The sequence below is a fragment of the Acomys minous genome, assembly GCF_964271855.1.
Source record: "Acomys minous genome assembly, chromosome: 4".
Taxonomy (NCBI): Eukaryota; Metazoa; Chordata; class Mammalia; order Rodentia; family Muridae; genus Acomys; species Acomys minous.
In genome coordinates this window covers 61,116,704-61,141,580 of record NC_140486.1, presented here as the reverse complement: position 1 = coordinate 61,141,580, position 24,877 = coordinate 61,116,704, and the positions used below count along the sequence as shown (strand labels likewise).

The following is a 24,877-nucleotide window of genomic DNA, read 5'->3' as shown; positions in this document are numbered from 1 at the left end:
CATGCCTTTAATCCCAGCACTTGGGAGGCAGAGGGAGGCGGATCACTGTGAGTTTGAGGCCAACCTGGTCTACAAAGTGAGTCTAGGACAGCCAAGGCTACACAGAGAAATCCTGTCTTGAAAAAAAAAAAAAAAAGAATATACAATGTGTTGAGTGGAGCATAGCTCAGTTTTTAAGTGCTTGATTAACATGCTCAAAGGCATGTTCTCGGTCCCATATAAACCAGGCTTAGTAGCACACACCTGTAATTCCAGCACACAGAAGGTAGAGGCAGGAGGATCAGAAAAAAAATTCAACCTTATCCTCAGTTACATACATAAAATGTTTAATGACAACTTGGAATACATGAGACCCTGTCTCAAACCAAAACACAAACAAATGAAAAATGTACAAATCAAAGAATACATATTGGTATTTCAAATCCAGCATGCAGACTAACCAGAATGATTTCTTCATCTTAAATCTGATACTCCGAAGATTATGGTTGCCTTGGAAAATCCCTGTGGGCAGAATTGCACAGAAGCTTAGGGAGTTAACACTTAGGGAGGGGAGAATTGCATGGATTTTGAGGGAAAACAACTTGTCCCTGTGGTTATGGAACTTGGCTGGGTAATTTATAAACAGAACTCTGCTTGCACATACCTGCGAGTGTGGGATATGGGGTCAATACCACCTCACATCGCAGTCCCCACCACTTTAAACATGAAGGCCAGGAGCAAGTGTTGAAGGGACATATTAATAGGTGGGTAAACATGTGTGTATATACACCATGTGATTGGAGGATGTATATATTGACAAGTCATATACGGTCTCAGTCTAACTGCAATTTTCTTTTTCTAATTAAGAAAATCATAATGTAATGGATGCCATTCTTATAGTTATGAATATTAAATCTGTCTAAAATAATATACACATACTTACATAAATCATTCCTGAATTGCCTGAGTCGATAACAATCAGATCCTTACAACAAGGCCTATTAGGGCTTACCCGGCTGCTTTATGCCAAAGGACTGAAGAAGACAGACATCAGGCAGTGCTTCGTGTGCTCCAGTGTGAGTGTGTTTGCCTGGAGATGTTGTTAAGGGGTAACTTGTGGTTCTCTGAGTATGGAGTGGGGATTTCTGAGAAATCTGAGCTTTGCTACTTTAAGTATGCTACAGGGCTATATATAACAGGAGCATCCCCAGGGAGCTATTTTACAGCCTTGTAAGTGAGCCCAGTGTGCAGCCAAAGTTACCATCCTCTACTTCAAAGTGGTGGAAACTATGGCAGTCTAAATCATTAGTGTCTTCCATCCCCAGCCATAAGCTCTTTGAGAATCTTAAAGGGCCTGTAGCTCTGTGGCTGTGAGACTTTTCTGGAGAGCTTCAGGTAACATCTCCCTAGTCTCCTGCATCTTAGACTTGAGATCATAAGGAAATCTGCAAGTGCTTTAGGAAAAAACTATAACGCACACAGAGTCAGTGATGCAGACCCATCCTCTGCCGGACCCATGAAAAGCTGCCTGCAGTAGCATCATGACATGCACTAAATCCTGAAGTTCTTTTTTTATATTTCTCTCATTCTGTACCTTCTCCCTCTGGCATTTATGATATTAGGCGTCCCTGTCTGGACATAAGCGGGCACACATTATAAATTATAAGGTTATAAATTAGTACCTTGGCGATGCTGCTATGGCTGTTCAGGACCTCACCTGAAGCAGCAAAGCCAGGGCCTCTCAGAAATACAGTATCTCCAGCTCCACCCAAAGGGGGCTTTGGATCAGAGGGGGTGTGGTTATTTTAACACGGGTAACTGTTTCTTTATCTCTTCCTTCCTTTCTCTCTTCCTTTTTAGTATCTGTCATTAGTAGTTTCCCTCGGATACTCATATATGTATCAATATATTAATTGATTAATATATTAATAAAATATATATTAATTAATATATATATATATATTGAGCCTAGCTGTGGACTTAGACTCCATCTCCTATTTAAAAGGTGTGTGATGTCAGCAAACAGATTACATACATCTCTATAGCAACAAATTCCGCTACTTCTTTCACCCCCAACCTGAAGTTTCTACCTGCAAGTGCCTGGATATATAGAAAAGCAGTGAGCTGTGTCTGTGCACATTGATTTATAAAGTCAAACTCTTGAGTGTTAACCGCTTATCAGTGAAATCAGTAGATGATATGAAGTAGGATTGCCTTAAGAATATCTTTTTCTTCATTCTCGAGATGGTTAATGCAGGGAGTTTTGTTATTCCGAACGCTGCCTCACCAAGTAGAACAATATAAAACGCATGCTGTTGCGTAGACAAGGAAGCCCAACTTCCTCTCTTTTTTGCCAAGTAGCAGGTGCTCTTGAGAGCTCTTAATGGGTGATAGCTGTTTCGTAAAATGTTTACAGTGCCATCTAGTGGTCGGTTGTCATGATTGCATATCCTAAATCATACCCTGGAATTGCGATCACAACAGAAAGTAACCCATACATAAAAAACGCTAGGCCTGAAACAGAATTCCTGCTGACTTCCCACTGAATCCCAAACCTAACATTTCTCAGTGCTCCTATTTAAATTAGAAAAGGACTGATGATACTTTTTTTTCAATAAGTAATATGGATCTGGAGAGGTGGTTCAGCAGTTAACAGTACCGGCTGTTGCTCCAGAGGACCTGGGTTCAATTCCCAGCACCCACATGACTATTCAGAAGTGACTATGCTTCTGGTCCTAGAGGATCCAACACCCTCTTCTAACCTCTGTGGGTATCAGACACACATGTGGTACACGGGCATACATGTAGGCAAAGCGTCCATAAACACTGAAAATAAACAATAGTAACCAGAAAACTACAGACATATTGTGATCCAGTAAAAACTAAGAAGAAACGTGTAATCCTGGTGCCAGTAGCATGTACACACTAAAATGGACTGGGTTAGACTGGGCACAGTAGCATGAGTCTTCAATCCCAGAAGTCCTTTGAGTTTGTTGCCAGCCTGGTCTGCACAGCAAGTTCCAGGCCAGTGACAACTGTTTCTGCTCAACAACAGACCCTGTGTTGTTTACATGATCCCCAGCAACAGGCTTTAGCTATTCTAGGGTCTTGCCTATCCATCGCTGTTTTCTTCTTCCCTTAGACTCAGAAGTGATATTTTTCATGCTGGACCTGATCAAGTAGCTCTCCGCAAAGCCTGTGTCTTCATCCTTGGCACAGGAGACAAATCCTGCTCTTGGCTGCAGTGTTTCTCCATTCCAACCTTGTCCTTCTGGCTCCACCACAACTCGCTGATGATTCCATTCTGTGCCCGGCACTCTGAGTCTTACTGTAGGCCATAAATTATTACTATCTGTGTCACTGAGTGACACTTGTGTCCTCACCAGACTATTGGCTCCATGAGGCAAGAACTACATTTTTTCTCTTTCTTTCTTTCTTTCTTTCTTTCTTTCTTTTCTGTACAACTTTGAGCCTTACCATTCCTTAATAATAATTATAATCCCAGTTTTACTTAAATAATGTATAATTATCTATCCTAGACCCAATGCTTTGCGGTTCAGTGAATCAAGGCCCTGGGTGTAGGAAAACTCACATACTAAGCACATTTACTTTAAATGACTTCAATATGACATCTAGATGTTTTATTTGCCCATAACAATAAGTCATTGTTTTCTGTGACATGCCAATTGTTGTACAGGGAATGGCTCTTTTAATCCATATTGTGATCAAATGAGGGTATTAATAATACTGTTAAAATTGACTGGACTGAAGTACTGAGGACTCAAGCCATCAGGTGACTCTTCCCAACTGTGCCATGTTGTCTCCTTGAACTCAAATATGTCCCTGAGAAGCCCTACTTCATTGGTAAGTTACTTGGGCATTTTCTCACTTAGTCATCAGATGTGTGATTATGCTCGGATGATATGAAGGGGCTGTGATAAGTGCTACACGGATGAGCAGTTATCACAGTGCGCACAGACTTCCTGTGCTGTGTACACTACAGAAACAAGACAGCCAAGTTCAAAGGAGGCACATGGCAGAGGTACAAAAGTTGGAGATGGAGAAGCCACAAAGACATCCTTGAAGACATGGTGCTGATGCTGGGGTGTGATGAGTGAGACAGAGATGAGGAGTAAGCAGAGGCTGGATTTAGACAGACAAAAGCCTTTGCAAGCCATGTCTGGATTTCAAATTAATGGGGAAATATGAAAGAACTTTACACAGCAGGCAAGTGACATGTCATAGTGCTGTTCAACAATGAAGTCAGCCCAGCCTAATTACTGTTCTCTTTACATCTTGCAGTCACACTCTGAGGACCAGACTCACAGAGTGCACAAGTAATAGTGACAGGAACTATAAATATTACACTCAAGAGTAAAAATAAGCCCTCCCAAAGCCTTTCATTGATAAATGCTGCTTCCCTGCGAGTGCCTCACAATGCTAATTAAGACTTAGATAAAAGCAGGGCTGGACAGAAGACTTGCAGCTCTTTTAGGAGACCCGGCTGGAGTTTTCAAATCCAACATGGCAGCTCACAACCGTGTAAACATTCAGTTCCAGGGGACCCAGCACCTTCTTCTGGCTTTCATGGGCATTGCATGCACATAGTGCACACATATATGTAAGCAAAACACCATATGCATGAAATGAAAGTAAATAAATCTTTTTAAAATAATAACAACTATTCTTTTTAAATCATAAAATATTGCATAAACAGAAGACATTATATTTATAAGAGATAAATTATTAAATAATGCAGGAAAGACACTAGTTTCTGCCCACCACACACACACACACACACACACACACACACACACACACATAAACATTGGCTTCCAGCCAGTCCAATCTTTTCACTTCTAAGTATTTAATAAGAAAATGGAAGCACGTGACAATTTTGTGCACCATTACTCATAATAACTCCATTTGTTTCAGCCACAACCTGAACCAACTCAAATACCCATCAACAGATGAGGACCAAACCATGGTACTTCCATGCAGGATAGCACTGCCCAGCAATAAGAAGAGTGGATTATAGATGGCTCTTAAAGTAGTTATGCTAAGTAGAAGCAACCAGACGAACAAATAGAATTCTAGTTATTTAGAGTTCAATAAACTTGTAATAGAGCACATGAAAATCAGCCACCCGATTGCGTAGGATGGGCTACAGGGGCACACAAGAATGTCTTCAGTGATGATGGCTACTGGGGCATCATAGTGATAGTTCAGGGCAAACAGGAATATGTCAGGAGAGTAACCACGATTATAATTTCTGACTAGGTTTCATAAGTGATCTGTGACTTAGTTCCACTATGATTTGGCCTTGTCCTTCTCTGCTTTCCTTTCTTTCTTCTCTCTTATTTCAACCTGTGTGTGTGTGTGTGTGTGTGTGTGTGTGTGTGTGTGTGTAAATACATATATATGGAAATGAATTTACTTCATATACTCAAGAAGAATGCTTATGTCCTTTAGGTATTCAGAATTTAGGTTCTTATCTTCTTGTCATTTCAAACAGTCACTGTGCTCTGTGGGGAAATTTTTTAAGCCCAATCGACTTGAATTTGACTACCACCTTTGCCAGTGACTGTTCTTACATTGACCGTTAACTCCCTGTTCCTCGGTTTTCCTGCATGTTATATAGGAATAATGACCATATGTAAAGGGTCGAGTGGAGCTGGGAATGTGATGGTTTGGTGTTAACTGCCAACTTGGCAAGCTCTACCCTCATCTAGGAGATACACCTGTAGACATGTGTATGAAGGAGTTTCTAGTTGAGTTCATCGACATAGGAAGTCTATTTGTGTGCACCGCCCTGCAGGAGGTGGTCCTCGACTGAATAACATGGAGAAATTGAACAGCGCCGCTGGTCGCTTCATGCTTTCTAATTGTGGATGCAATGTGACTAGCCACACAGGCTTTTCCACCATCACAGACTGCGCCCCTAAACCGTATCTTCCCAAAGGTGCTTTTCTTGGGGATTTTGCCACACTGAGAAAGTAACGATACAGTTGGTATCTGGTACGTCAGTGTTGCTAAGTGGATGGTCTTCAAGGCCTGGAGACAGAGGTCTGCTCATCCACACCACCACAGCAGCTGAGCTTGTATGCAGAGCCCAGTCAAGTCTGGGTAGCGTAAGGGAGCCCACTGCCCTCCGTGTGCTTTGGGCTGATGGCTGCCCTTCATGTGCTTGGGCTGATGTGTTCACTCTGCTTCCACTGCAGTGCACCTGGTGGACATTTGGAACGTCATCGAGGCACTGCGGGAGAATGCGTTGAATAACCTGGATCCAAACACAGAGCTCAACGTGGCCCGCCTGGAGGCCGTGCTCTCCACCATTTTTTACCAGCTCAACAAACGGATGCCAACGACTCACCAGATCCACGTGGAGCAGTCAATCAGCCTCCTGCTGAACTTCCTGCTTGCTGCCTTTGACCCGTGAGCCCCCTGTGACTGTCCATTGCTCTCTCTGTCCTTGGGTTCTGTCTTCCTTTTGTACTCTTCTTATTTTTCCCAAATAATGTTCTAGATTCATTATATTTTTTTTTTCTCTATCAGATACTATGTTCATAAATAAATCTTTAAAGGCTGTGGAGACAACTAGAAAGTAAACTAATATGCAGGAATAAGGGGGCAGTTGCATCTTATGAGAAAACCTTTGTTTACCTCATCACCCCACGTGTTATGGTGTGTTGAGGGTCGGGGAGGCTCCCAGAATATGTAGTGATGGCTTTCGTGCAGAGTAATTTGACAAAGCATGGATGGGAGATGTGTCTAACTTGATTCTCTGTCATTTAACCTAAGACTGTGGTTTCTGCGGTGTCATAAAAAGCACACTAGCTGACAGGAAAGAAGTTAAAGAGTTTCTTCGCTAGCATAGAGAAGTAACAATGATTGGTCTTACATGGACTGGTCAGCTGTGCGCCACAGTGAAACAGTGTGTCCCTGTCATGAAGCACAGCTCAAACGTAGCCTCGTTATCTCAAAACTGCCCCCTCATAGAATCTGAGGACCTCAGAGCCAGCTGACGTCTTAAAGAGTGTTCACACAATCTCATTTCACAGATGAAGTCCCTGAAGCACAAAGAGGTTGTCACTTATCCAGTTCTTTGTGGCATGTTAGTGGAAGGGACATGGGGATTCTGCTAAGGCTTTTTCTGTGCTGTACATGACAGGTGATCTGCCTGGGATTTCAAAAGGCTTTTTCCCTCAGCCCCCAGTCTGGGCATGACATCTCCACCTCAGCGTTTACTGTGTTTTGAATATTAAGGGGGAAAGTACAAAGTTGACCTTTACACAATGCAGTTTAACTCTGAAGACTTTACTTGGCCCCCTCCCCCACATACAAGGGCATAGAAATGTGTACGGTGGCAATGGAGATATCCCAGCCACTATGATGGCATGGGCTTACTCACCAAAGCCACCGGCTGCCACTGTGCAACCTAAAATGGTCATGGAATTGTCCCTGCTCGGTTTGATCAGCATATATTATTGTCTCTGCGATGACAATACTGTGAGAAATTTGCAAGCTGGAAACAAATGCTTTTAAAATCAGCTGCCCAAATAGGTGTCTTTGTGCATATTTCAGAACCAGGTGATCTGTTCTGTTCAGACCATGGTAGAAATCAGGAAGAGACAGCGAGAGAGGGCTATGGTTTCTCATGGCAGGCGATAGAATGGAACTAGGTCATGGAATTTCTGTAACAGAACTCCCATCCTGGCCCCTTAACAAGAACACAGTATTGTCTAGACTTGCAGACACGAGCCTAGCATAACTGTCTTCTGAGAGGCTCCATCCAGCAGCTGATGGAAACAGATGCAGAGATGCACAGCCAAACAATAGGCTGAGGTCGGCTAGTAGAAGAGTGAGAGGAAGGATTGAGGGAGCCAGAGGGGACAAGGACACCATAAGAAGACCTGGGCCTATGGGAGCTCACAGGGACTGAACAACCAACCAAAGAGCTTGCATGAGCCGTATCTAGACCCCTCCCCTAGGCAAACGTAACAGCTATGCAGCTTGGTCTTCGTGTAGGCTCCCTAACAATTACAGCAGGGCCTGTCTCTGACTCTCTTGCCTGTCTTTAGATCTCTTTTCCCTAGCTGGGCTGCCTTATCTGACCTCAATGGGAAAGGATGTGTTTAGTTCTGCTGTGACATGAGGTGCCAGGGTGGCTTGGTACCCCTTAGGGCCCTGCTTTCTCTGGGAAGGAGAGGGGAGAATGGGGGAAGGCTCAGGACTGAGAGGAAAGGGGGAGGAGGCTGAGATCAGGCTGCAAAGTGATTTGTTAATACAAAAAAAAATGAAAGAAAGGAAAGGAAAGACATTGATTACAAGCCTTGTAGAATAAGAATTTGCATTCAAAGAAATGTGCTCATTCTTTTTGAGAAGGCCTTAAAATTCATCAGACTCAGCCATCCGGACCCTGAGCTGATCACTAACGCCCACTTCACTTGGAAGTATCCTTGGAAACCACATTGACCTTCCTACAACCCCAGCTCCTGGAGAGTGGCACTTCCCCCCACAGCTCAAAATTCTGAATCTTAGTTCTCACACAGTGTGCTTCCCACAGACAACAACAGGCTCCGGCCTGTAGCCACACGACATCTCTGCTGTAGGTCCAGGTGTTCCTCATGAGAGACACCTCCTTCCAAGGGCAACTGGCACATCAGGGCTCACCGGCCAACGCCCACACTCACCAGTCTGTCACTGAGGAGATGAGGCGCGAGTCTAACAGTTCTTCTCGACTTTCGATCTCAAGATGGCTATTTCCCCAGAAGCTCTCACAACCAACTTCTAGACAGATCTGTTCCACAGCCACAGTCTCACTTCCCTAGAGAAATGCATGCATGTTGGTCCTTGAAAGAATGGGGAAAGAAGTGTCAAAAGGTGGTGACAGAGCTATAAAGGAAGAAGACTTATTAAGATGGAGCCAGGCCGTAGACAAGACCTGGTGGCACTCAGAGGAAGGATAGCAGGTTACCAAGAAAAGACTTGATACCCTATGAGCATATACAGGGGGAGGAGGTCCCCCTCAGTCACAGTCATAGGGAGGGGAATAAGGGGAAATGGGAGGGAGGGAGGAATGAGAGGATACAAGGGATGGGATAACCATTGAGATGTAACAAGAATAAATTAATAAAAAAAAAGATGGAGCCAGGCTCTTCCTCCTCTCCCTCCTTTCTATAAACCCTCAGGAGGTGGCCTGCCACCTGGCTTCTGTTTCTATGAACCATCTATCTTCCTTCAGAATTCACCATCAGATGCCAACCAGCTACCACAGTCGGTTACCTTTTGTCCGTGTCCCAATTGAGGGAATCCCTTTGAAGAGCTTGAAGGAGCTTTCTTGCTGCTGTTATATTTTTATACTAGGATAGAGTAAAGCAACAACAAGAGAAATCATATGGGAGAAAGCTGAAAATCGTTCTGAGATTTCTAAGATATGCAGCCTTTGTGAGGGGTCCCTGGCTCTGATGCTGTGTAGCCCTCTGCCTTTCATGGGCAAGTTGACCATCACTGTCTGGTCCTATTGCTCATTGTGCAAGATTCTCCTACTCTCATATAGAGCAAGTCTGACACTTCACTTGGTCATCTCCCACAAGCTAGCTATGGGGTGGGGCTGTAACTCATTCCCATAAACAGCTCTTGAGACCATACACAACATGAGGATGGGTCAAGCAACAGTCAATGGTTGGCCTCTCTCAGCTCTTGCCATGTCCAGTCCTCTTCATAACCATTGGTTTAGATTAATGTCTCTCTAGTACCCCCGCCCACTGCAGAAACTAGCCAATTCTAATAGCATGAAGTCCATACCCTATACACCATGTGTTCCTGGCTACTGATATGGATAATTTTTTACGCTTACTTAGCATCGTTGCCTCGGGGCCTGCGGATAAAGCAGGATATCAGAAGAGATGTCTGGGAAGCTGGGAGAGGGCATTGGAGTCCCATCATCCCCTCTAGGGGCTCATGCTTAGTGACGTGACTTCTGTCCCCTCAGTGCTACTTTCCAAAGCTTCCATCACCTCCTAAGAGGGCTGTGGTCTGGCAACCAAGCCTTTATTAGTACATGAACATGAAGGAAATGGTTTAAGTTCTAAATCACAACCAAATGTAATTGGTGGAAAGTATTCAAAATAAATATGGTACTGGGGAGATATCTTGGTGGTGAAGAGAACTTGCTGCTTTTGTAGATGACCTAGGTTCAGTTCCCCACACCCACATGGTGTCTCACAACTGTCTATAACTCCACTTCCAAGGGATCCTCAGTGGCACACATACATAAAAGCAGGATAAACACTCTAAGACATAAGATAATTTTAAAAAAAAACAACAAGAAATACCATTTCCTACTCAGTTCTACATTGTTTCTGGAAGTGCATAGAGAGTCAAAGTTAAAGCACACTTTGTACCCCACCTCATAAATATAGAAACAGAGCCAGTAATAAAGAAGGGACTGTTTTATGAAATCAGTGTCATCCGGCTCATGCGCTTAGAAGGTCCCCCTATGTTCAAAAGCATCAGTTAGATTATTTTACAAAGCAAAGCCACGTGTTCCCTAAATAGCTGCTGATGACATTGCAGAATCATTTCAAGGCAGTTGAGTTCTAAGTTGACTACTTCGCTATGGCAAGAAGTAATTCGCCAGGTATAGATTAGAGGCCCCTGAACACATGACGGGTCTCCACTGAAAGACATTTATAAACATATAGAACTGACACTCTCTCCTGGAAGGATTTGCCCTTTCTCTCCCAGCATAGAATATCTATGTGGAGCGTTTCACTGGTACGAGGTTTTCCATTCAATAGTTTTTAGAATTCCAACATGAAACACAAGCCAGCAGGAAGTTCCGTTCACTTCAGACGCAGCTTCAGTGAGTATAAGAGGAGAAATGAAAGAATAAGACAAATGTTGATTTCTATCTCTTAGAATAGTAAACTTATGCTTACCCAAATGAGCTCCAGTGTGGAGGCATGATGTCACTTCCTACCACCCACTACAGGGCCCACGTTTAAAGCAATGTGTTCTATTTTGGCAGATAAGAATAAGCGTGGTCCTAGTAAAACAAAGGCGTGCTGTTGCTGTTGTACGCTCGCTGACATCTCTCGGGGGTTATCTCCCATTGTAAATGAACATGTTTTTAAATTGGAAAATCTGATATGAGAAAACAGGGGTGTCTTAAGACCCTGCACTCTAAAGAGGTCTCTTTTTTTTTTTTATTCTCAATGAGTTTCTCTTATTTTCTTCCCATTTCTCTAAAAAAAAAAATACCAATACCAATGTAATCGTGATATTATTAGCTTCCAATCAGTCTTTCCCCTTAGGATGCTTTCCCACAAGGTTGGTTACATGATGACAGTGGCCTGGATTTTGTTTTTTAGGCAATATCCTTCCCATGCATGAATGACACTCAATCATCCTGCTACATCAGAGACAGATATTACAGGAGCGGTGTTTCCAGTTTTCAAAAACAAAGCCGCGTTTTTAATACGAACTCTCCAATGATAACATATACTTTTCTCGTTTCTATGACAACATACCTGGTAGAAGCAGCCTAAGCGGAGGAGAGGTTTACTTTGACTCACAGTGTTAGCCGACGCCGCCATCCACCATGGAGGATGCAGCTGCGCTCTCAGTAACTGCAGGAGTTTGCAGCACAGATGGTTTGATGTACTAACCAGGACACAGGGACACAGGGTGAGTTCCAGATGCAGGGCTGACCATAATCCTCAAGGCTGGCTTCCTTTCCTCCAACTAGGCACCGCCTTCTATCTATAACCTCCCCCAGACAGTGTCGCCAGCTGGCAATCTAATATGCAAACACATGAACCTGTCGGGAGCACTTGACAAGCAAATATCACTGATGATAACAATGTAGTGGTTGTAATAAGAGGTAAGAAGCATACAGTATTAACCGTGGGCCATCAATGGGACTGATTTGACACTGTTATCAGAATGTTCCAGGGGATGAGGTGATGCTTCTGAGACACACAGAGACTGAACAGTTTCAGGTGTTATAGACAAAGTGAATGAAAAATGACAGGATCATTTTCTTTTAGAAGTTGACTTAAATTAATCTGTCCTTATATTTTTTAATTTCATATTTTAAATATGAGAATTACTGTACATCTCAGACTCAGTCTGTGTGCTTGATAATATTAGGAAAATGTTCACATGTGTAGCTTCTTCAGTTGTACTGGCAGAGTGTATGGCAAAGAAATATCTGACCTGTTGTACATTACACCATTGGAGTCTATCTTGTGACCACGATGCAGGCCTGCCTACCATATGATGATCTCATATAGAGAACACTGAATCCAGGCCGACTTTGCCCTGTGTCACATGTCACACCTTGCAGAATCTACTGAACAGCCATGCCTAGTACTGAACCCTGTGTGCTTTGGGGAAAGGATCAGGGCACCCCCAGTTTCTGGGATGTAAAATTATCCTAGAATTATGCCAACATCTGTGGCGCCTGCGCCACCACGGTACCGAGTCGAGGGCGAGGGACTTCGGATTTAACTCATGCACACACACACACACACACACACACACACACACACACACGCACACACACACACGCACACAGACACAATAACACAGCGGGTCCTTCGTGCTAAGAGAGCAGCAGCCGCAGCAATAGTTTATTATCCGTTGTTCCAGAGTTCCAAAGAGCCTTCTTATAGGCAGCCAAACAGGAATCCTCCTCCCAAGTGAAATCCCTCAAGAGGTGATTGCACACAGGAGGACAAGTCTCGAGGAAGGGAGGGGTGCGTTCTCAGAGCAGTAAACACGACTAGCTAACCAAGATAAACACAGACATGGAAGCTGCTAGAAACAGGACATGGAACAGCAAGACAGGCAGGCAGCCCAGTCGGGCCTGGTTCTTACAAACATCTTTCTGCCTTTTGAATTAAAAAATAAAAATTCTCATATCTAATCCAAATAAACTATAAAGCACATAACCAGTAAAACATATTGCTCAGTCATAGAGTGCAAGGACATGTGACAGAAAAGGCAGCACAGAGGAGTGGCATACACCCAAGTGTTCCTTGTTTCTCCTGCTATCCCTGTGACTATAACTTGGAGTTGAGAACAGTGTTGTTGGTTTTACTTAGCACATCCTAAGTTCAAGATAACCATAGCGTGTCCTCTAGTGACAGCCACCATTTGTATGTGTGTGTGTGTGTGTGGAAAACCTTTTGTTTGAGCATGACTAAAGTCTTTTCCCAAAGAATATTTATAGCAGTAAATAAATTGAATGCCTTTACTATGGCTCATCTTTTGTCAGGCTTACTCTTTGAGTAGAGAGAAGATAGAATTCCAAAGGAGTAAAAGAGTCACAAATCATTGGCCCATCCCCAGTTGGAGAACTCCCAGCAAACGCACCTTGCCCAGGACTAGAAGCGTTTTCCTGCTGTTCCACTAACTTCACAGGAAGCCCAGAGAGATTCCAGGACCAATTGGAGGACTTGTGTTTGTTCGTACGCTAATACTTCCAATAGCCTCAAGAAAACAAATATAGATATCATCACATCCAAATTTGAGGCATTAAGGGGCTCAAAGTCCATCTCTTAAGTTTTACTCAAACATTTCTGACACTGTAAGTCGGAAGGTTTCTTTTCTATTTATGCATTCACTATTTTAGCTAGCATGCTAAGAGCTTCCTGTGAGATGTGTGCTGTGATGAGCCTGAGCCAGACAAGCAACAAGAGGATGTAAAGTGAGGTGCCATTTATAAAACGTGTGCGCAAAACAGGCCCTCCCTGCTTCAGAAATCCTAAATGAGGGATAATGTGTTCTGCCTGTTCAACACAGCATTCGTCACAATTCAGAGCTCGCTCGTGGAGGTGAATTTTTGGCATGGGATTCTGTAACCTCAGACAGGAAGCTCCCCTGGCAAGGTGGAGAAAGTGAGCGCTGAGCTGAGGCCAGGCTGGCCGGGCAAGGCTTTCTCCTTCTCAAAACCACATTTTCCTTGCCAGGACCTTTCCCTAAAAGCACCTGAAGCCAGTCAGCTTGTCTCTAGATAGAGTCACGAAAAACCCAGCCCAGAGGAAAACACTTGCTTACTTTTCATTATAATGAGGTCACCTTAACATAATTCAAGGTTTTTAACATAGATCCACAGTTACCCATGTATATTTTAGACAAAGAGCATTGTGCGCTGTCTCCTCTCCATTGTCTAGAGTGCTCCCGGAGACTGGCAACAAAGTACCAAGGAAAACAAAAGACTAAAGAAAACGTGGATTTACGAAGCAATTTCAGATTGTACCTTTGGTAATTGTTCTCGGGTTTATCTGACTCTCAGAAATATCTTGTTGGGTTTTAAGCAATAAGAAAACAATTTGATGGGATATTTTGACATCAAGCTGTAACAGAAAAGAACAGTTTGCAAAAGGCAAATGTCTGGGATAATTGACATAAAAGCACAATGTTTTCGATTGTGCCTAAAGACAATAGTTAAGAAATATGAGCGAGCATGCATCATGAGCTGTCTACTGTATGTTGAAAAGGAAACCACTACAGCAAGCACAATTTTATCACTTTATTGTACAAATGAAACTTTTAATAAGAAAGGAAACATACTTGTAATTTTAGGGCATTTTCTGTGCCTTTCACACTAGTGAGGGATCAGCTGCACTCGGAGCTTGAATTTGCAGTGCTGGTGCGGTTATCTCTAATTACTGTCCCTGCAGTCAGATTCCAGCGTGTCTGCCGGGAGGCATGCAGTGCTCTCGGGCACAGCCAGCCCTGCTCTCTCCAGATCACTCCTTTTGTCATCCTTAAGAGGAGCAGCCCTCATGGCCATGAATATCAAATGTGATGTTTTTATGGTTCTACTGATATGGGAAGGAACAATTTATTCCAGATGGGATATAGTTTCAGTGACACACTGCACTCCAAATATTCCTTATGCATTTTGTGAATGGCTTGTTCATTATACTCCCCAAATCATGATTTGGCAGCATCTCTGTTAGTTCTGGAAGAAATGAGACAGCCCAAACAGAGCTCCTACTTTTATAAATGCCATGGCCACGTGTACATGTTCCTGAGGGTGAATGTGTGTGTGTGTGTGTGTATGTGTGTGTTTGTGTGAGTGTGTATGTGAGAGAGAGAGAATATGTGTGTGAGAATGTGTGTCTATGTGTAAGTGACTGTGAGTGTGTATGCATTTGTGTGTAAGAGTGAATATTAATGTATGAATATGCATGTCTGTGTGTCATGCCTGTGAGTGAGAGTGTGTATGTGTGTGTGCATGTGTGTGAATGTGTAAAAGTATTGTGTGAGTACGTGTGTGTGCATGTCTGTGAGTATGTGAGAGTGAGCATGAGTGTGTGTGAGTATGTATGTGTCTACATGTGTGCATGTCTGTGAGTGTGGGTGTGTCTATGAGTGTGTGAGTGTGTGTATGTATCTGTGTGTGTGTGAGTTTGTGAGAGTGAGTGTGCGTGCATGTATGTGAGTGTGTGAGAATGAGTGTGTGTGCATGTGTGTGAGTGTGTGAGTGAATGTGTGTGTGAGTGTGTGTGCATGTGTGTAGGTGTGTAGGTGTGTAGGTGTGTAGGTGTGTAGGTGAGCATGTGTGCAGGTCAGAGCTTGATATTAAGGGCCTTCCTGTTTTACTCTCCACCTTATTTTTTGACAATTTTTGTACTCATTGGCTTTTAATTTTTTTTTTCATACAATGTATTTGATGATGTCATTTCCCCTCCACCAGCTCCTCCCACATCCTCCATCCTTATCCACCCAACTTCATCTTCTTCTTTCCTCTCAAAAAAAAAAAATTTCAAACCAAACAAAAAGGCGAAAATACCAACAACAACAAAAATAAAAGCACAGAAAAACCATGGAATCTGTTGGTGTTGACCAACTTGTCCTGATCAAAGGCTCTAGCTTGGAGTGTGGTTGATACACCCAGTGTGTCATTGTCCCTCGCCAGCAGGTATCGGTCACAAGCAGCTTTCTTAGTTATGGGCGGAGCTTCCTGCTTACTGCCCCTCCTCTGTGCTGGGATTTTTGTCTGGTTTGGCTTGTGCGGGTCTTGTACACGCTGTGCTGTCACAGACTCCGTGAATTCATGTGTGCAGCAGTCCTCTTGGGTCTGAATGACAGTCCCCTTGGAGTCCACCACCACCTCTGGCTCTTAAATATTTTTCTGCCTCCACTTCCATGTACATTTTTGAGGCTTCACCAGAGGGTTTGATGAAGACATCCCATTTAGGGCTGAGTGCTCCAAACCCTGCCACTCCACACATTGTCCTCTGTGGGTCTCTGTGTTAATTACCATCTACTGCAATATAGGTATAGCACTGATGTATAGATATAGCATTATGTCACCAGGAGGCATTGAATTGCTGTGTTCCTTTAATAGAATCATAGTAGCAGGATTCCCCCTGCGGCTCACAGCCTAACTTAGTCTCAGATTCGTGGTCACTTTAGCAGTGTCAGGTATGGGTTTCATCTTATGGAGTGTACCTTTAATCAAAAAAAAAAAAAAAAAAAAAAGAAAACAATTGGTTGCCCACACACATTTTGTGTCACTATTGGACCAGCGGATCTTGCAGGCAGATGCTGTTGTAGGTCACATGGTTTCTGGTTGTATGAAACTGATAATAGTTTCTCTTCTTCCACAGCATGCATAGTAACTTCCAGAACCATGAACACTAGTCAGCAGAGATGACACTTCTAGCTGGACACAAGCTCAGTGATATATATATATATATATATATATATATATATATATATATATATATATATATATATATGTGCTATCTTGAGCAACAGGGATTTGCAGTCATGTTGTGGTGGGTCACCAACAGCACTGACAGTCGTCTGTGGTGTTGGGCAGGGTCTGTGGGTCTCCTTTAGCCAACAGATCCACATCGCAGGTTTTATTTGGTAGTCGATGGGCTCCATTTGGGCATTGTCTTCCCCATTATATGATGATTCCATTTAACTTCCTTTAATATATATATATATATATATATATATATATATATATATATATATATATATATATTCTATAGTAGTAAGTTTCCATACATTTTTTCTAAATAACTTTGGTGTTAGCTGCCTCTCCCCCATAGTCCCTTTTTTATCCTGTTCTCTCACTCTCTCTCCCATTTAATCCTCCTATTCTAGTTTACAGAGAGAGAGAGAGAAAGAGAGAGAGAGAGAGAGAGAGAGAGAGAGAGAGAGAGAGAGAGAGATCACTGTATTCTGTGTTCCCTTTCTTAAAAGCTCCCCTCCTCCTCCTCCCTGGTTCATTACAAGGTCCCTAACCTTTGTGCTTATTCAGATTATAGCACACATATTATTAAAAGCTTAAAACTAACAATTATATGTAAGAAAACATACATAATATTTGTCTTTGGGGGTCTGGGTTGCCTCACTCAGAGTGATTGCTTCTAGCTCCATCTATTTACCTGCAAATTTTATAATTTCCTTTTTAGGTTTGTTTTCTTTCTTTTTTTGTTTTGTTTTGTTTTGTTTTGTGTTTGTTTTGGGGGGTAGGATTTCTGTGTATAGTTTGGCTGCCCTGGAACTTGCTTTGTAGGTCAGGCTGGCCTCGAAGTCACAGAGATCTTCTGCCTCTGCTTTCAAGTGCACCACTATGCCCAACCATAATTCCATTTTTTAATAATTAAATAACATTTCATTGTGTAAATGTAGCATATTTTAATTGTTCATTCATCAGCTGCTGAACATCTAGGCTGGTTCCAGTTTGTGGCTATTATGAATAAAGCAGCAATGAACACGAGGGAGCAAATGAGTGTCTCCGTGGCGACACGGAGTTCTTTGGGTGTGTACCCAAGACTGACAAAGCTCAATTTTGAGGTAGATTGTTTTGCAGCTTTTAGAGAAACTTCCACAAAGATTTCCCCATGAAGGGTACCAGCTTTCACTCCTACTAGCAATGAGTAAGTGTTTCCTTTTTCCTGCATCCCTGCTGATGTGAGGCATCATTTGTTTTACTGATCTTGGCCATCCTGCTTGATGTAAGATGAAATCTCAAAGTAGTGTGAATTTTTATTTCTCTGGTGGCTACAGATATTAAAATATTCAAGTGAAATATTTACGTGTCAGCCATCTGGGTTTGGTTTTGTTTTGGGGTTTTTATTTATTTATTTATTTATTCATTCATTCATATTACATCTCAATGGTTATCCCATCCCTTGTATCCTCCCATTCCTCCTTCCCTCCCATTTCCCCTTACTCCCCTCCCCTATGACTATGACTAAGGGGGACCTCCTCCCCCTGTATATGCTCATAGGGTATCAAGTCTCTTCTTGGTAGCCTGCTATCCTTCCCCTGAGTGCCACCAGGCCTCCCCATCAAGGGGATCTGGTCAAATATGGGGCATCAGAGTTCGTGTGAAAGTCAGTCCCCACTCTTCACTCATCTGTATAGAATGACCTGTCCATTAGCTAGATCTGGGTAGGGGTTCAATGTTTACTGCATGTATTGTCCTTGGCTGGTGCCATAGTTTGAGCAGGACCTCTGAGCCCAGATCTGCTTGCCATTTGTATTTCATCTTTTGAGAACAGGAAACTCTGTTTAGTGCTGTGGCCCTTTTTTTTTTAAGTTGAATTGCTTTCTAGGTGTTCAGAGCTTTTTGTTGTTGTTGTTGTTTTGTTGTTGTTGTTGTTGTTGTTGTTGTTGGTAGGATTTTTTGGTTTTGTTTTGTTAATGATGGGTGTTTGTTTGTTTGTGTTTAGTTCTTTGTGTATTCTAGAAACAAAGCCCCTGTCAGATGGATAATTGGTAAAGAATTCTTTCCACTCTCTAGGCTTCGGCTTTGCTTGAACAAGGATGTACTTTGCTATACAGAAGCAGTTTTGCTTCAAGAGTTGTCATTTATTCATTGCTGTCCCTAGTACCTAGTGTTTTATGCCTTTCTTGAGTCAATGAGATCAAATGAATGCCCTACTTTCTTTCCAATGTGCTTCAGGGAATCTGTGCTTGTGTTTAGATCCTCTAGCTACTTGGAGTTGAGCTTTTCATGCAGGGTGATAGTTTAAGGCTTTCATTTTGACCAACACCATTTATTGAAGATGCTGTGTTCTCTCTAGTGTATATTTTGGCTTCTTTCTGAAGCTCAAGTGTCTATAGCTATGTAGTCATGGTTGAGTCTTCAATTTTATTTCATTGATCAGTGTGTGTGTCTGTTTTTGTGAAATATCATACTGATTTTATTACTATAGTTCTGTCGTATGGTGGGAATTGGTAATGGTGACGCCTGCTAGCCATTCTTTTATTATTCAGGTTTGCTTTTGCTCTCTGGGTTTATTAAGTTTCCATACAAAATTGGAAGTTCTTCAACTGTGAAGAATTTTGTTGGAGTTTTGATGGGGATCATATTGAACCTGTAGATTGCTTTTGATAGGATGACCATTTCACAGTATTAATCCTACAGATCCATGAGAGTGGGAGATCTATCCATCTCCTGGAGTATTCATTTCTTTAATGTCTTAATGTTTTTAGTATACGGCTCTGTCACACCCCTGAGTACAGTTGTTTTAATGGATTTTTTGCAGCTATTGTGAAAGGTACTGTTTCCATGATTTGTTTTTCAGTATGTTTGTCATTTGTATGGAAGAAGGCTGCTGATTTCATGTGTTAATTTCATATATTGCTACTTAGCTGAAAGTGATTATCAGCTATGGAAGCATCCTGCTGGAGTCTTTAGAGTCTTAAATATTTTTTAAAAAGTGCATATAAGGATATTTTTCTCCTTCCTATTTGTATCTCTTGGTCTTTTTCAGATTTCCTATTGCTATAGCTAAGACCTTAAGTCATATATTGAATAGGAAATGGGACAGTGGATACGCTTATCCATTTCCTGATTTTAGTAGAAATGTTTTGAGTTTCTCTCTGTTTCGGTTGATGCTGACTGTGGATTTGCTGTGTTGCCTTTTATTATTTTGAGGTATGTCCCTGCATCCCTAAGCTCCCCCAGATGCTTAGCAAAAAGCGGTGATGGATTTTGTCAAAGGCCCTTTGAGATGGAATGTTGTCTATCTTTCAGTTCATTTAAGTGGTGGATTACAATTATCAATTTATGTATGTTAATCATCCCCGCATCTCGGAGATGAAGCCAACTTGGTCATGGTAGAAAATCTTTTTGATGTGTTCTTGGGTTCTGTTTGCAAGTATTTTATTGAAAAATCCTACATGTGCTTTCACATAGGGATATTGATCTATATTTTAGGCAAGTTCTCTCACTGATCCCAAAGTTCATTGATTTGCCTAGACTGGCCAATGATCCTTCTGGCTCTGCCTCTTTGTGATGATAGCATTACAAGTTTATAGCACCATACCCAGCCTTGATGTAGGGGTAGGGGACCAACTTTAGGTCCTCATACTCTCATGGCAAACACGTCACTGAGCCATCTCTATTTTTTTTTTTGGAGTCTTAAAATGTTAGCTGTCTTTTTAATGTAAATGTGTTACATGCAAACAATTGTTTAGAAAACGGTAGTTAGAAACAATGTGGGGTTTTTGCTTGTTTTATGTATGTTTTCTTTTTTTAAAAAAATATTATGATTTATTTATACTATATCCTGATCATTGTCCCTTCCCTTGTACCTTTCCATTGCCACCCCCTCCCTCTCTCTTTTATCCTATTTCCCTACCCTAAACCTCTGATGGGGGAGGGAGGGCTCCACCCTCACCATCTGACCACAGCTTATCAGGTCTCATCCAGATCGCCTGCATCCCCTTACTTTGTGTGCCTGCAGGACCTCCCTGCCAAGGGGGGGAGGGGTGATCAAATCACAGGCACCAGAGTTCATGTCAGAGGCAGTCCCCGCTCCCCCCACAACCTTGGAGAATGAGCTATCCATTGGCTAGATCTAAACAGGGCTCTAGGTTCTCTGTATGCATTGTCCTTTGTTGGGGTATCAGTTTGTGCAGACCCTCCTGGGTCCAGATCAGCCTGCCTTGATGGTCTCTTTTACGGGGCTCCCGAATGCGCTGGGCCTTTGAGTGTATTTTAAAGGTTGTCTCTTGGAGGCCTGCTCTTTTCTGAAGGGAAACAGAGGAGGAGTGGACCAGGGAGAGAGGAGTTGGGGGGGGGGAGGGGGTGGCCAGGAGGCATAGAGGGAGGGGAAACTGTGCTTGGGATATATTATATGAGAAAAGACTCTCTTCGATTTAAAAATATATCAAAGAATAAAAGTTGAACTTTTTAAAAGTCCACATAGTTAACCTAACTTTTTAAAATTCTCTAAGGAAATAAAATATGAACTTTCTGAAGTCTGTTTGAATAAATTATAGAGACTGGAATCATGCATAGAATTATTTCATGAAACCCACAGGGGAAAAAAAAAAGCATGATCTGTTACTTAAACCGATAGCTATCTAGAGCATATTTCTCAGACTTAGCAAGTGACATATACAAGGAAAAAAACTAGAAGATTCTGATGTCTCTTGGAAAAACAACAGCATCAAATAGACAGTTTATCAGCAATATGCATTGAATTGTATTCACAACCTTTTCTAAAGTGTGTCTGCATAATGCATGCAGCCGTGCAGCCTACAATTTCTACAGGGTAGAAAATGCCAACATTCTCAGCAGTACCTTAAATAACATCATTTTTTTTTCTGTTATCATTAAACAGGGAAGGCCATGGTAAAATCTCAGTATTTGCTGTCAAAATGGCTTTGGCTACCTTGTGTGGCGGGAAGATCATGGACAAGCTGCGATGTAAGTTATCCTCTGCCCCCGCTCCGCGTGTGTCTACCTTACGCCCTCGCTCTGATTCTTGCCATAGCCCTGTGTATCTCTACGCCCCCTCGGTTCTGGGAGGCCTGGTTCAAATGCACTCTTCTTTGTTCTTTAAGTTTTGTAATAAAACTACTCCCCCACTAGATACATTTTAACAGAATGCACGATCCCCCTCTACTTTTGAGTGATCTTTATTTGCAGCCTGCTGAGTACCTCCAGCTAGAGTCTTTCTGATATTAAAAGTACTCGATTTTCTCTAATTTAAAATGATGCTGGCATTGGGATTTCACTTTGTCTTCTCTAAACATTCTGAGTTTGCCGTGGACTGCTGTGTTAGAAGGAACCTGGCCACTGGCACTGATAATCCAGGTTGTCAGCGCAGCCATGCCCTTGTTTTGCTAAATTGCACCTTGGACAGGATTACACTTCTTTAATCCTTAGTTTCTTTCTACATCTTATCCAAGGGTGGGGGGATATTAAACCCACAGGATGCCTCTAGCTGTGTCAGCCATGCGGTACCGTCCTCTCTTTCTCCTTGTTAGATTCTGGGTGGTCAAAAGGGAAAACATAAAAGCAGGAAAGCGTTGCTCCTTAGGAATCTAGCCTGACGTACTGCATGGACATTTTCTCACTGACTAACCAGATTAGACAAAGGGTGGCAAAACTGAGGTGTCATCACTTCCTTCACTTTCATAATGTCCCCCCCCCCCCCCCCCCGTGGAATAGCCAATGCGCCGAGAATTCAGAGAAGCCCACCCAGACCTGGGGCCAGTTCGCTTCTCTTAGGTTAGCCTAGGAAATAAAGAAATCGAAAACTACTCCATTGTTTGACTAGAGGATAAAAATTTAGAGGGTCCAGGAGCCAGTGGCTTTCTCTTCGTTCTTTAAATGCCTTCAGGTTTGTCCACGAGGCATTTTCCTCAAGATTACGCTAAGACAAGAAGTTTAACATGAGGAATCAAACCAGAGGTTAAAACCCAGAGGCACCCGACTGCTGCTTTCATGTCACAATTGGCCACTTATACTCAGGACCTGAGAGAAATGTCTAAAGAATTAAAAACTTCAAAAGCATCTTCTGAATACAACTCAATGTTGTATTCCTAGGCAAATGAATAAGAGTCCTATATTAGGATAATTTCGAGACCAACTGATGAAAGGAGGTTCTCTAAACATTAGGACCCTCTGGCCCTTTCCTGAAGCCAGTGAGTCCTCGTCCTGGAGGACCCAGGCTCCTCTACTCAGCTTTCCTGGGAGTCAGATGCTGCCCTTCTTTGGGGCCGGCATCTCAGCAACCTCCTGTCTGTCACTCTGTAGCCTGTCCCGTCTCACTGCCCATCTCAGGACAGTCACTAAAGCAGTTACTGTCACAAGAGAAACAGAGCAGACACAGCACTCATCTTCACATCCTGGCCTGAGTAGAGCTGCTCCTCCTTTAAGGCACAATCAGGTTTGCAAGATGGCAGCGGGCAGAGGTGAGTGTGCGCAGGCCAGCAGACCTCAGCTTAATCCCAGGGTGGCACGAAGCAGAGGAAGACAACAGGTTTCTAGGATCTGTCCTCTGATCTCCAAACCACAGAAGACATTAACATACACACAGGTACACACGTGTATACACACACACACACACACACACACACACACACACACACGCACGCACTCGCGAGCGCACACACACACTAAAAATTTTTAAATATACATCAAATGTGTGGTTGCTAGGCAAGCAACTCAAAACATGACCACAGTTTAAAAGCTGAGGCTTGTTTTAAGTAGGTTTGCTTGCTTGTTTGTTTTCTGTTTTATTTTGTGGTTCTCCGAGTCCCTGCAGTTCTCCGGCAGGCCCAACAATTCAAAGAAAGCAGAATAGTGCTACAGTTTGTTCCTCCACCCTGTCCATCACCCTCCAAGGAGCCAGGGGAGCAAAGCAGGCCTCCTGTCTACTGACAGCCTGTCTTCCTCACTGCAGTGAAGGAAGCAACTACAGCAAGAATCCCATTGGAGACACAGGTCACCACGTCACAAATTCTAATGAAAAGTACATGGTGTGACCACTGTGCATCACACTCCTAGCTCAAGAGTCCTGGACCTGCATCACCATCTTACATCCCTAATTCTCTGGCTGAAGAGTCACTCTTATATTGGTAATCCCAGGAAGATGCTTTTAGTGGCGTCTGGGTAACTATGTTAAGGGCAACTTGGCCTTGAACATAGATGGAAGCAATTCAGTTTGAAAAAAATCTCTCCAAAATATTAGTACAAAATAAATATCTTTCATCACCAATATTTCCAGTTTGAATGATTGTTATGGCCTGAACGAGACAGTCCATTCACAGACAGCAAAGATTGGCTTCTGGTAAATGGCATTGTAGGTTGTTTTTTTTTTTAATGCAGTTTTTCTTTGCTGACTCTCTTTTTATCAGTAACAGATATGTCATGATTTCTGGTGTTGCTTTTGTGATAAGAAAAAGTAAAATGAAAGTAGGTGAAGTTTTTCAAGATTTGAATTTTTTGTTTTAGCATCTATAAAATTTTCTAGTGTATTTAAGCTAACTTCTCAGCCCCGCTTGTTTAGCAATATGTCTGTTTGTGTGTGTGTAAAAGGATAGTTACTTTGTCCCAACTTGTCCCTTTTTATTGGAGAGAACAAAGCAAGAATAATCTGCTGGAAAAAAATGTAAATGCAAAAGAGAGAAACAACAGAAAAATAAAGCAAATATCATTAAATGCTTACAATTGCAGTAAAGGAGGCACTAACTGCACTTTACATCTTAGTGTCTACTCCTTGGGGGCCACTGGCAACCGATACGCATGGTGCTTACTGTGTGACTCCTGGTGGCACAGTTGGTACAGCTTATGGACTTCTTGTGGGTACATAGCAGAGTGCCATAAATAAACTTTAGGTGACCTAAAATATGCCTTTTCTGCTTAATAGTTCTCATCTTATACTTAAGTGCTCTAATGGCTTAGAACAGATGTCTCTTGGACAGTCCTATTGATCGGTTGTTGTTGTTGTTTTTAAGTGTGTCCAGTGTGTCTGCATGCAAGCACGTGTGCGTATATGCATCCTCCCATCTGTGTGTGTGAGTGTGCTTAGGTGCAAGTGTGATGGAAGCCAAAAGATAACCTTAGAGGTCATATGAAGGAGTTTTGAGACAGGATTACCCATTGGCCTTG

At 42.5% G+C, this 24,877-nt stretch overlaps 1 protein-coding gene across 12 annotated transcripts in view; it reads left to right on the top strand.

The window, feature by feature from the left end:
- Positions 1-24,877, top strand: part of DTNA (dystrobrevin alpha) — a 352,112-nt gene that overhangs the window by 252,662 nt on the left and 74,573 nt on the right. For all 12 annotated transcript variants that reach the window (XM_084780878.1, XM_084780875.1, XM_084780876.1 and 9 more), the window contains 2 exons: positions 6,201-6,414; positions 21,600-21,685. In XM_084780878.1, the coding sequence (XP_084637004.1) occupies positions 6,201-6,414; positions 21,600-21,685 (300 nt within the window). The remainder of the gene's footprint in view (positions 1-6,200; positions 6,415-21,599; positions 21,686-24,877) is intronic.